The 11,745-nt window shown below is 52.1% G+C and overlaps 4 protein-coding genes across 4 annotated transcripts; 3 read left to right on the forward strand and 1 right to left on the reverse strand.

Annotated features, from left to right (window-relative positions):
* Positions 1-458: 458 nt before the first annotated feature.
* Positions 459-2,694, forward strand: PC9H_006151 (uncharacterized protein; the record flags this gene model as incomplete). The annotated part of the gene is made up of 8 exons (XM_036775703.1): positions 459-705; positions 755-1,106; positions 1,172-1,259; positions 1,322-1,508; positions 1,566-1,585; positions 1,634-1,683; positions 1,744-2,014; positions 2,101-2,694. 8 exons carry the CDS (start codon positions 459-461, stop codon positions 2,692-2,694), a joined length of 1,809 nt encoding a protein of 602 aa, XP_036631722.1.
* A 931-nt stretch (positions 2,695-3,625) lies between these two features.
* Positions 3,626-7,148, forward strand: PC9H_006152 (uncharacterized protein; the record flags this gene model as incomplete). Its single annotated transcript, XM_036775704.1, has 4 exons — positions 3,626-4,301; positions 4,356-4,758; positions 4,809-5,977; positions 6,037-7,148. The coding sequence occupies 4 exons, from the start codon at positions 3,626-3,628 to the stop codon at positions 7,146-7,148; spliced, it is 3,360 nt and encodes a 1,119-aa protein (XP_036631723.1).
* Positions 7,149-7,988: 840 nt separating this feature from the next.
* PC9H_006153 (uncharacterized protein) lies at positions 7,989-9,839 on the forward strand (the record flags this gene model as incomplete). The annotated part of the gene is made up of 10 exons (XM_036775705.1): positions 7,989-8,101; positions 8,159-8,438; positions 8,492-8,602; positions 8,656-8,755; positions 8,805-8,892; positions 8,955-8,979; positions 9,030-9,147; positions 9,197-9,267; positions 9,348-9,710; positions 9,771-9,839. 10 exons carry the CDS (start codon positions 7,989-7,991, stop codon positions 9,837-9,839), a joined length of 1,338 nt encoding a protein of 445 aa, XP_036631724.1.
* A 945-nt stretch (positions 9,840-10,784) lies between these two features.
* PC9H_006154 (uncharacterized protein) lies at positions 10,785-11,679 on the reverse strand (the record flags this gene model as incomplete). Its single annotated transcript, XM_036775706.1, has 3 exons — positions 10,785-11,279; positions 11,337-11,458; positions 11,514-11,679. 3 exons carry the CDS (start codon positions 11,677-11,679, stop codon positions 10,785-10,787), a joined length of 783 nt encoding a protein of 260 aa, XP_036631725.1.
* Between the last annotated feature and the right edge of the window lie 66 nt (positions 11,680-11,745).

An 11,745-nucleotide genomic window follows, 5' to 3' on the forward strand; every position in this document is an offset into this window, starting at 1 on the left:
GGGTAAAGCCGTGGTATTCGAGGGTTCCAACTAGGCTACCTACTACACAGTGGACAGGTAGCTCTTATATACTATGGGGAGTAGCGCAAAGGGTGTGTTAGTCTAGGTAATAAATGTATGTCCAATAGAGTAGGTGTCTGATGAAGTCTGAGTGAATGGTACATGTCCGAGGGCTGGTTCGGGCTGCAAGCCCGAGTCGCTACACACTGTCACGCGCATGAAGCTCAAGCTGAATAGTCGGGGTGAAGGGAAATCCGTAGCAGCACGATATGTCGAAGGGGGCTTCAAGAAAGTTGGCCCTTCCGTTAAGTCGTCTTTGCTGGTAACCAGGTAACAAGCGGTTATGCTATCTGCTTGTGACTCACATCCTTGATCATATCTAGCGCCGTCAGATGTGGCTCATATGCCTAAGTACTTAGTGCTGTTGCCCGCCCAAATTTCCTTCTGCCTCCCAGGATATGCAATACCAGTCGTTGAATCCTGGTCTCCCCGCGCCAGTAACCGCAGGGAGCGCCGTCAACGGCCTTCTGGCCAACTCCGTGACGCTTCTCGGCCTAGGATCCATGCTGAAATCTGTATTTCCTAGTCTTGCGGGGCAATTCTCTGCCTCGCAGATCTCGAACAGCATCAAGTTGTTCCTCCTTGGCTCGACCATCGAGTTGGGGAGAAGATCCTGGGAGTGGATCTACACACGGTTCCGCCCAAGTAGGTCTTTGTATGATGATAAAGTTGCGGTTCTGATACGTAGTCCTAGAGCTATTCATCAGTGCAACATTTATTGATGGTGATCCCGTCCACGAGTGGATTATGATATTCCTGGCGCAAAAACGGGTCTGGTACCATGCACGGGACTACACCATCCAATACAAGACATCAACGCAGCAATGGGGCGTCACCGTCATCCGGCCTGAAGAAGCGCCGACACAAGGGGGCGCCGAAGACGTCGAGGAACTCGAGGGAACGGTCTCGTTCCTTCCGAACTACGGCACGCCCCAGCTCTTTCGCTGGAACGGATACTGGGTCGAGGTCATTAGGGAAGCGCCCCAAACCCAGGGTCTCCCGCATGAGATCAAAGCATCGAATGGCCCGGGTACTCTGCGCCTGAAGTGCGTGTACTAGCACGCAGAATTTGACATTCTGACGGATGCTGATGATTGTGTATGATATCTAGCCTGTACACCCTCAACCAGGGCGCGCTCAGGGACCTCATCCAGGAAGCAAAGCGCTACTACATCACGGAGAGCAAGCAGCAGGTCGTAGTGCGTTCGCTCGGAGTCAACCAGGGGATGGTGCACGGCATCTTTGGGGGACACGGAAACAGGCAGTTCTGGACGGACTCAAGAAGAAGCCCTACCGACCCCTCGACTCAGTCATCCTCCCACAGGGTGTGTTGGACTCTATTGTTAACGACGCGCGTAAATTCATCACGTCTGAACATTGGTACACGCGCGCTGGGATTCCGTACCGTCGTGGATATCTGTTGCACGGACCACCGGGGACTGGGAAAAGTACGTCGTTTACAAGTCCGTAGTGTCGTGCTACTGACCAAGACATCTGCTGATTAGGTTCCACTGTTTATGCCTTGGTATGTCCGCTCTTGTGATCTGTGGAATCGTTCACCAACTGTTCGCAGGCGGGGGCGCTCGGCCTTGAATTGTATACGCTCTCCCTCTCGACGAGCGGGTAAGTCTCAAACTCGCCTCCGAGGGTCCTGTAGCTGATGTTGTCCATCTTCCACGTTAGCCTCACCGATGCAACGCTCCAAATGGCCGCCGACAATATCCCCAAACGCGGGATCCTCCTCATCGAGGACATCGACTGCGCATTCCCCTCCCGTGACGATGAAGAGGAGCAGCAAAGACAAGCACAGGCGAAGGCGTCCGCTTCACGCGTCGCTGAGAACATGGTGATGGGCATCCCGCCGCCGCCAGGCCGCAGCTCCGTCACGATGTCGGGCCTTCTCAACGTTCTAGACGGCGTGAACAGCGAAAACGGGAAGATATTCGTGGCCACGGTGAGAGTGTGATATCCTGACGCGTCGTGCGTTGTGCGTCGTAAAGCAGGCTGACATGGGCCCGGTGGAATTTCTGAATTTGAAAGACCAACTATGTTGACAGGCTCGACGATGCGCTGTTGCGCCCGGGCCGTATCGACATGAAGGTAGAGTACAAGCTCGCGAGCAAGGACCAGGCAGCAGCAATCTTCAACCGGTTTTTTGCCGTTCCGGAAGAAGCGCCGGCATCGTTTGAGAAGGTGCCATATGAAGGATCCGTCTACCACCCATTGGCAGACGAATTCGCATCTCAGTTCCCGGATAACGAGTTCACAGCTGCGGAGCTTCAAGGCTATCTCCTTTCTTTCAGGATGCTTCCAAATGCGGCGTTGGATGGTATTTCTACGTGGATCGCCCGTGAAAGGGAGGAGCGCCTCGCTAAGTCGGAGAGGGAGAAACAGAGGAAGGCCAAAGCGAAGGAAGCGAAGCAAGACGCAGTCGCGCAGATGGCGCCGCTGGATATGCTGCCTTGGCCAGCGCCTGGTTCGATCATCGTCGGCGTACCGCCACCGCCAACATTGAACCAGCCGGGTTTGGAGAGAGACAACAATGCGGGGTCGGACAAGCTGACCAGTGCTCCGCCTCTGGATGTACCTGCCACCAAGGAGATGAAGGAGATGAAGGTGGTTCTGTCTGACTGAGCAGCGCTATTCTGTGTCCTGCGACTGTTTGCGACCTATAGATTTCCTGTAGATTTCGATTACGATAAACAATATAAGGCTTTGAAGTGGTTCAGCCACGACATAAGGTATTGAAGGGAACCCGCAAACTGCCCAGCTCCAATATGTCGACGAAAAACGTACATTGATAACGCCAGCCTAGGCGTACCTTGACATACCTACATACAAAATGCGATACCAGGAAGGATATGATGGCCTATATCACCAGCACCCGCCAAACTCCACCTACATCACGGGAACGCCAGGCTCGAAGGGAGTGTTTCGATGTCATTAGTGGTCCAGATTCCAAGAGTTTGTCTTTACGACGCCCCGAAGCCAGATTTGTCCTTCGAGCGCTCCATAGCTGTTTGGTGATGCCTGTAAAACCCCACGCACAAAGTCCAGAGACGTGAAAGGTACGCACGGTTATAGTGCAGCAATTTCTCAATGAGGTCGACGTGAGTCAACACCATGCGACGACAGCAATACCTCTTCAGCTGCAGCTCGTCAAGGGCATCACTGTTCAATTATCCCGTTCTTAATTCATAGAAACGTCTGAGAATATATTGGACGACGTACCCTTCGCTCATGTCTTTCGCCAGATATTCAAGGTATTGGTTCCATTTATCACCTACGACTTTCCCGCAAGAAAAGCAGCGAACTGGAATGATCTACAGAGAACATTAGCAGACGCACGACTTTTAGCCTAATGCTCATGGCTTGCCATGTTTTTGAGGACGATCTGAACAGAGAGCTAAGAGCGCTTGATTGCAAACTTTGAACCCCTGTGGGATATCACGTGGCTTATAGCACCCATTTCCAGAATGGCCTGACTTGTGCACTAAAATCGAACGATCCTCCTTGCTCCCGACCACAACGTTCAAATAGCTGTTCGACCGCTAATTCGAGCAGCATGTCGCACAAGGCCCCGTCACCGTCGCCATCGACGTCTTCGAGCAGCGAAGAATCCAGCTTCTCGTCGTCTTCGTCTTCCCATCTTAATTCGCCATCCTTACTTACTGCCGACCTCGGGATGGGCTTGGACCCAGCGGACGCCTTGGAATTGCTCCTGAAGAGTGCAGGGCAGAGCGACTCGTCTGGCCATCTTCCCGACTGGTCAGAACTATCATCGCTATGGAATGGATCAGAACAACTAGTCAATCCATATTCTGGCGTCATGGATTTCGCTTCTAATATGTCCATCGACCCCAGTGCACTACATTATAACCCTGCAGCTGCGTCTTTGGGAGCCATGTCTCCTGAGCAACACTACCCATTCACGTATCACGAATCCCATTTTCCGTACCCCTTCAATGGAGATATGTTGTCGACATTCGCAGATTCGCTGACCGTCCCTCAGCCACGTCGGCTCAGCGTGACTTCATCATCTTCATCGTCTGGCGCTTCCCTATCACCCGTCCTGGAGCACTCGACTGCTGTTGTGCCGGAACGGGAACCACCAAGCACACCGCTTTCGGGGCCCGCATCAGCAGCGGATGAGCTTGCTCAGTTAGTCAGGATTACATCAGGTGTCCTGCATGCTGTACCGGTAGGTTCGCAGATAGGCGGTCATGGACTCTCTCTGACAGGTAAGCCTATTGACCGATTTCGATGGCACTCACCTCATTCGAAGCGGCCGTTAGTCCCGACTCCGGAATCGCAAGAGAAGGCCATCCCAATTTTACCTCGGCCTACGATGTCGACTTCATCGTCACCGTCGCCTGCCCAAACATCCAGCAGTAGTGAATCCGTAGTACAAGTCAGCGCGAGCGGTCGCCCGAAGACAAGTCACACCACAATCGAGAGACGCTACCGGACGAATCTGAATGCTCGCATCCAGAGCTTACGAATGGCTGTGCCAGCCCTTCGAGTCCTGGATCGCAAGAATGGCAAGAATGCGAAGAACTCTAAGCAAGTAGAGAAAGCCACGGATATAGATAAAACAGAAGATGATATTATCGATGAACGTGGATTTGTTGACGGTGTCAGAGTAGCGAGGAAGTGCAGCAAAGCTAACGTTCTTGGTAAGGCCGTGGAATACATTCGGTGCGTTTAGCACCTATATTGTGTGGAGGTCTTTTGACACATGTTTCCAGCGTTTTGAAGAAGCGTGAGAAGCGCCTCAAGAACGAACAAGATGGTCTCAAATCGCTTTTGTCGGGTCTTGTAGGGGGGCCGGACCTCCTACGTGAATGGGAACGCGTGTGGACAGCAAAGTTTGGCGGCCCTGAAAAGGATGAACTAGTCGAAAGTGAATTGGTCGTTCGGGTTACGAGCCGTGATGCTGCCAACAAGCCGGGCGATTTCGATGGAAGTGATGGTGAAGACGATGATGATGACGAGGGCGACGATGATGGTAGTGATGAGGAAGGCGGTAGGAAGAGGAAGAAGGTTAAGACGAGTCCCGCCCCGAAACCCGCCTCGAAGGAGAAGATTGTGAAGATTCAACCGCGGCCGGGTGCTGCAGCATCGCCGACAACCGTGCTAGTGCCTGGTGCTCTTCCTGAAAAGAGAAAGCGTGGTAGGCCAAGAAAGAATCCTCTCCCGCCAGCAGCGCCGACCCCGATGCCTATCGTCGCTCACCCAGTGACCATGGTCCATACGTCACCATCCACAAGCACCAGTTCATCACCGATGAAGGTGGAGGACATTGTCATGCAACCCCCCACAGACGATAACGGCAATCGGAAAATTAACCATCCTCAACAATACCTCCTTGCGACTTTCGCGTTATTCTCATTTTTCAATTCCCCGCTAACATCGACATCACCTTCGTCCGATTCTGGTCAATATACTGAGCATGGGCACGTACTGAATCCTCTACCGAACAGCTCGTACGCAAACGCTGCGTATGTCGCACAGTCTGAGTGGGGATGGCAGGAAGTCATCCAGTCGTTCCATCTCCTTGTCTCCGCCCTTGTCTTCGCTTCGGTCGTATTACCTTGGGTGCCGTGGAAACCCCGGCGTGCTGTAAACAAACTCAACACCGTCCTCCATAAAGTCGGCCTGGTCTCGAAGTCTGGCGTAGTCCCTGAGCAACCCCAAGTTACTCTGACGCTTGCTGAAGCACTTGCCCCAGCCAGGCGAGGAACACCGAATGAAGCAGACGGGTTGAGGAATGCTTTGAACGCTGCAAAGGCGGGATCCTCTTCTCTGAGGATGTGGAGAAGGGTGAATGCTGGAAGCGATAAAGGGAGAGGATTTGAGAGGAAGGGGTTAGAGCAGAGAGCTTGGGTCAGATTGGGGGAACTCGCTGTGCTTGGAGGTAATTTTAGATTTATCACGGTCGAATCATATTTCTAACGCTGAGTTTATCTTTCGCAGGTCCTTCTCAAGTTTCGCTTTACACGCGCATTCAAACATACATCCAAATGCGTACTTACATATCGTGGTTGAGCGCATCAGCCTCGGACCATATAACGCTCGCCCTTCTCGCTCATGACATCCCTATCTTCGGTCGGAAGAACGCTATCGCGTTGTGGGAAGGCGCGAGGGAGAAAGCAGGTCTCTGCGCTGGTGTCCCTGATAAGAGGAGAGACATTGCAAGTGGACTGGTGAATGATGGAAATCGGGGGGTTCGAGAGTATGAGAAATTGGTGTTGAGGGATTTGGAAGTTGGAGAGGCATCAAAACGGTTGAGGGGCTTGAATATTGGGAAAGGGGAGAAGAGGGAGCGGTATACGCTTACACCGTTGGGTGCCCTAGCTGGGACACTCGTAAAGGAGAGGACCAAGAAGCATTTGATGATGCAATTCATCTCGACTGTCGTTCCTCCGTCGTCGTCATCGACTACAACGCCGGTTCGCGGTGGACAATATACCAGCACTGTTGAACCCGGCGACCTCTGGGACGAGGAGACCGCGGTAGCTGAGAAGAGGAAAACTATTGACGCCGCTCGGAGTCTTGGAGGAAGCTTGGCCGAGCTAGGCGATATACTTGAACGCCTACAGGCCAACGGGGATGGCCTGGAGGCTACCCATAATCCTACGAACCAGGAAGACTTCATCCGAGAAGGCATCAACGGCGAGATCCGTTCATTACTCAACGCTATCCTCCTCTATCGAAAGATCTTCCCATCATCCATTCTCTCGCATTCGAGGGGTCTTGGGCACCACGACGCTACTTCTAGCGGTGCCCAAAATTGCTCGGGCGTATCAATTTTGTTGAGTCCGCCGCCGAGTCCAAGCCAGAAAGACATACGTATTGTGTATGCTTTGAGGCGGGCCTTGGGCAATGCGGTCTTCGACTGTAACGTGGAAGACAGACCGAAGGCTGAGGGGTTGGTTGATTGTGCAGATGAAAGGAAAGCATCAAGATCTGGATCGGTGTGGCAGGAAGACGGCGTCGTCGCTTTGGCGCTGGAAGATGCCAGAGACAGAGTTGTTGATATGCTCGTCGAGCTGGAGATGGAAGGCAATGGCAGAGTGCGATCATGATGGCCTTCGTATTTAAAGATATATGTGTGAGCCCCCTTTCTCCGGGTGGACGATGGACTTCAGTGGGCTGACTTTTCGTCGACAGTGTAGTATTGATATTAATAATGTATTCGCGCGTTTTGTATTTAATATTCCCTACTATCGCTTTATCATACTAATCTTCTCCTACAACACGTTCAATCAGGTGAACGCCGTTAGGTGAAGCCGCGTCAGCTAGTGTCTACGCTTCGTTTCTCTCACTTCAAAGTGCATCTCGACAACGTCTTTCGAATCTGTCGCTGCTATGCAAATGCAACTCTTCTCAAGTCTTGTTAAGTCCGCACTGTAACACGAAGATATGGACAATTGAAGTAAGTAAGGGTCTCAAGGAAATCACATACAAGGAAAATCTGTACCTCGAAGCACTGCATTGAAATCGAGGGCATGCAATTCCCACATCAATAATAGATCCATCTCATGGTCTTCCGCGCTGTGAGACAATTTATGCACGATGGGACTGCGCAGGAGCTTATGATACCCCAAAGGGCATCGATCTTCCATGCGAACACTCTAAGGGCGCTGAGTGAGTCACCTACTGAACCACGTTCCACGTCGTGGGGGAACATGATGGCTGAGAAATTTCTACTTTTAGGCTGCAATATGTTGCTGGGAGTGTCTCATAGGTTTCCATCCCTCTTTCTCTAACTCATGATTATCACTAAATCTATCCTATTGTGCCTCGCTGTGCTAGTGGGGGCGCAAAGGTCGAACCAGCGAGGCCCTTCGCCGTTCGCTTTCCAAGTTCAAGAACCGATTTATCAAGATTTTGGAGAGCGCTATGACTCCGGACTATTCACTCCGATGGAAAGGCTGGACGCATTGTCGGACAAGGAGTTCAGTATTCTCGGCAATCCAGTATTGCCGGGCTATGGAGTGAGAATCAAAAGGACTCGGTGGTGCGATGATACAGTAAAGTATGTTACCTCGAAGCCCTGCTGGACATGTCATTGTCAACTCCGTGACTATCTTAGGGCGTACACGGGATATATTGACATCCAAGCTCGCCACCTATTTTTCTACTTTTTTGAAAGTAGGAGCGAACCTGATAAGGACGATGTATTGCTGTGGACTAATGGCGGACCTGGGGGCTCGTCGTCTGTGGGCCTTCTCATGGAGCTCGGTCCTTGCCGCGTGCTGGATGCGGAGGGGCCCAAGTTTCACCCAGAATCGTGGAACACGAAGGCCAATATTTTCTTCATTGATCAACCAGTTGGGACTGGATTCTCGTACGCCGAATTCGGGGAGACGGCGGTCAGCTCCATCTTGTTCACAGGGGCTACCCCCTGACTGTATGAAAACTATAGGAGACAACGGAAGATGCAGCCAAGGATATCGCTGCATTTATGGTGATATTCTTCGAGCATTTCACCAAGTTCAAAGGGCGTGCGTTCCACTTAACGGGCGAATCTTATGCCGTGAGTTGCAGACTTCTACTACTCCTTTAGACTGCTGAGGAATTTTCCTTTAGGGACGCTATCTGCCAGTTTACGCCTCCGAAATATATGATCAGAATGCAAAACTTGTAGAACAAGGTCTGACGCCAATCAACCTGACCTCTATCATGATCGGTGTGTGCTTTCCGGCCGTTTATTGTTCCCCTCACGAAATGTTACACAGGAAATGGGTGGACGAATATGTACAGTGTGCTTCTATCTTGGCCCGATTTTGAGTGCTCGAAGATAGGACGTCCTGTTCTTGATATCTCGTACGCGATTCTTTGTTTTCTACTATGGCATCCGTGGCTCACCGAGAATACGCACTTTGCAGCACTTGCGTGGCAGCTAAGAAAATGGTAAGCCTCAATTAGAAGACCTTCGATATTCTATGAACTCCCCGCGATAGGTCCCACGATGCAAGAAGTGGATCCAGGCCTCATGTATTGACCATTTTGATGGGATCGACTGTAACTCTGCTGTTTCGACCTGCCAGGCGGCTCTCGGAGGGCCATACGTTGCTGCTGGTTGGTCGTAGGATGTTCGAGGAGCTAAGTCATGTTAACATTTTGACAGGATGGAATCCCTACGATATCACTCAGAAATGCGAGGACCAGAAGTCGCTTTGCTACTCTCTAACGAGGTGCGTCTGAATTTTGTTTGTCTTTCGACTGTCCTTTTATATGCTAATGCCCAAGCGTTGCACGTCCCCAGACATATTCAAAAGTTCCTGAACGCGTCTGACACGCGCGAACTCATCGGAGCTGATCCCGCCGCAGGGAACTTCGAGCTCATAAACACGGAATTACACGACGCGTTCTTTAACAACTTGGACCACATGCACACGTCCGTTGAACATGTTGCGGCGCTGCTCGAGCGGGACATACGTGTCTTGATATACGTGGGTTCCTACGACTGGATCGCGCATTGGGTGGGGAACGAGCGGTGGACGCTGGACATGGAGTGGAGTGGTAAGGAGGAGTTCAACAAGCAGCCCCTGCGTGACTGGGTAGTCGACGGGAAATTCGCCGGTAAGACAAGGAGTGCTAAGGGATTGACATTCGCTACGGTGGAGGCAGCTGGGCATATGGTAAGCCATCGCTCTAGCCGTTGTGATCCTACTCTAAGCCCTGACGCGTTGACTATCAAGGTCCCATACAACAAACCAAAAGAATCACTGGAGATGCTTCTGCGCTGGTTGGCCGAGGAAGCGCTATAAGCATGTGTGTAAAAATCGATACATTAGCGTCAATCAATCAAGTGTCCTACACCTGCTGGTAAAGCACCAAACCAAAACCTCTGATCATGAACACAGGCGGCTGTCAACCTCGCGATCTCGAATATCTGATGCCTCCGACTGAACGCCTCAGTATCGCTTCTATCGGCGCCTTCATGTGGGGCAACCGATGATAGAAAGACGTTCTAAGGCTGCGCATCCTTGCGCATGCCTCTGGACCAACCAGCAGTTCAAGGCATGCAATGTGTGTCCTGCTGTGGCAATCCAGAGCCAATGCCCTAAGAGCGAGAAACGAACTCGGGGGCACCAGCGGTAAGATAAATATGTCGTACGGTGCGTGGAGTATATCCAGAGTGGGCGAATCAGAGAGGGACATGGGATATCGAACATTTTCGGAGGAGGCAGATCGTCAGAGGAGTCGGCGCTGTCGCTGTGATATTGTGCTTTGGCAGACATGCCCAGAGGGAGTACGATTTGATCTCGATTCCAGCTATCACTGCCATCCCCGCCACAGGCGAGATAGCATCCTCAACATCGGCCACGAGGCATAGCGAGATGGCGTCGAAGTTCGTCTGGCTGATTGCTACCGTGACTCTCTAGAGACCCGATTGACCTTGAGAAAAGAGTACGCGGACTGTGTTGAAGGTGATCCCAGTGTTCCTTTCCTTTCTCTTCCTTTCCTTGCCTGGTTCTTCTAAGCCACGCCTTAGCTGTATTTATAACATGGGCCAATATTCTTACCTTGGTTCCTTGTTCTACATACGGCCGGGAACAGCCCCTCGCGAGGTCCTCGCATCAATACTTTGCTCAGCATGAGCCATCGCTTGGTTGATGTATTCTTCCTTCTACTACAATAATACAATAATGTTTCCCTTGCTAGTAGCTACAAAAATGCATTGTTCGTGACAATTGGGGGATATTGAGTACTCAGTACCCATACGCGTTAGCGTTGTTGGCAGCAACAACAGCGCCGGTGGTTTGTACGGGCAAAGCTGCGGCGGTCAACTTGATCGTGGTAGCTGCTGGCTTCGCATTTGGGGCGTCGGCGGGGAAAGCAGCACCACTAGGTTGAATGACGGAGACAACGGAGAATGCGGTGTTGGCGGTGATGCTGGCGACGAGGCTGGACGCCGCAGCGGGAGCGACAGTGATTGTCTGCGCGGGGAGGTCGGTGGATATCGCAATGGCTGGGGATGAGGAGGAGGAGGGGAAGAAGGTCACTGTGACGGTCTTCGGGGATTCGTCCACAGACTTGCTGGTTGACGCGGTGGCTCTGGCGATCGACGAGGACACGGTGGAGGACGCGGATGCTGTGGAGTTGGCGCTGTTTGTGCTGTTGGACGGGGCGACAGCGATTCCTCCCTCCGCGCCACTGGCGTCGATGAACGAGCGGGCGTTGCGCTCACTTGTGCACGCTACAAACTAAAAAGGAAAGCCACGTTGAGAAGGTACGTGGTTCGAGCATGGAAATGTACGAACAGTTCCTTCTCCGGTGAAGGAGGGCAGCGCATAGCAGCGGGTCTGGCTGGGGCAGTTGGTGATGTCCCACTTCCCATCGACGCACTGGGCGGATGCACCGAGGATGCAGCCGGTGTCTCCACCTAATGCAGTGGTCAGTTAAAACACACTTCGTCGCGTCTGCAGAAGAAAACGCACTAGTGCAGTCATCGTTGGCGCTGAGGGTACGGAAGGCAAAGTTGAGACCCTGGGCCTCCTGGCCGTTCTTGAGAAGGGTGGCAGCATCAGGCGAAGTAGGCGCAGAGACGGCAATGATGGTGAAGAACGAAAGAGCGACGAGGGCGAGAGCAGACGGAGAGAACATCTTGGATATGTTGTATATATATTTCGGTGTTTCTTTAAAGGCCAATCGAAGATATTATTTGGCAAA

The sequence above is a fragment of the Pleurotus ostreatus genome (genome assembly GCF_014466165.1).
Source record: "Pleurotus ostreatus strain PC9 chromosome Unknown scaffold_4, whole genome shotgun sequence".
Taxonomy (NCBI): Eukaryota; Fungi; Basidiomycota; class Agaricomycetes; order Agaricales; family Pleurotaceae; genus Pleurotus; species Pleurotus ostreatus.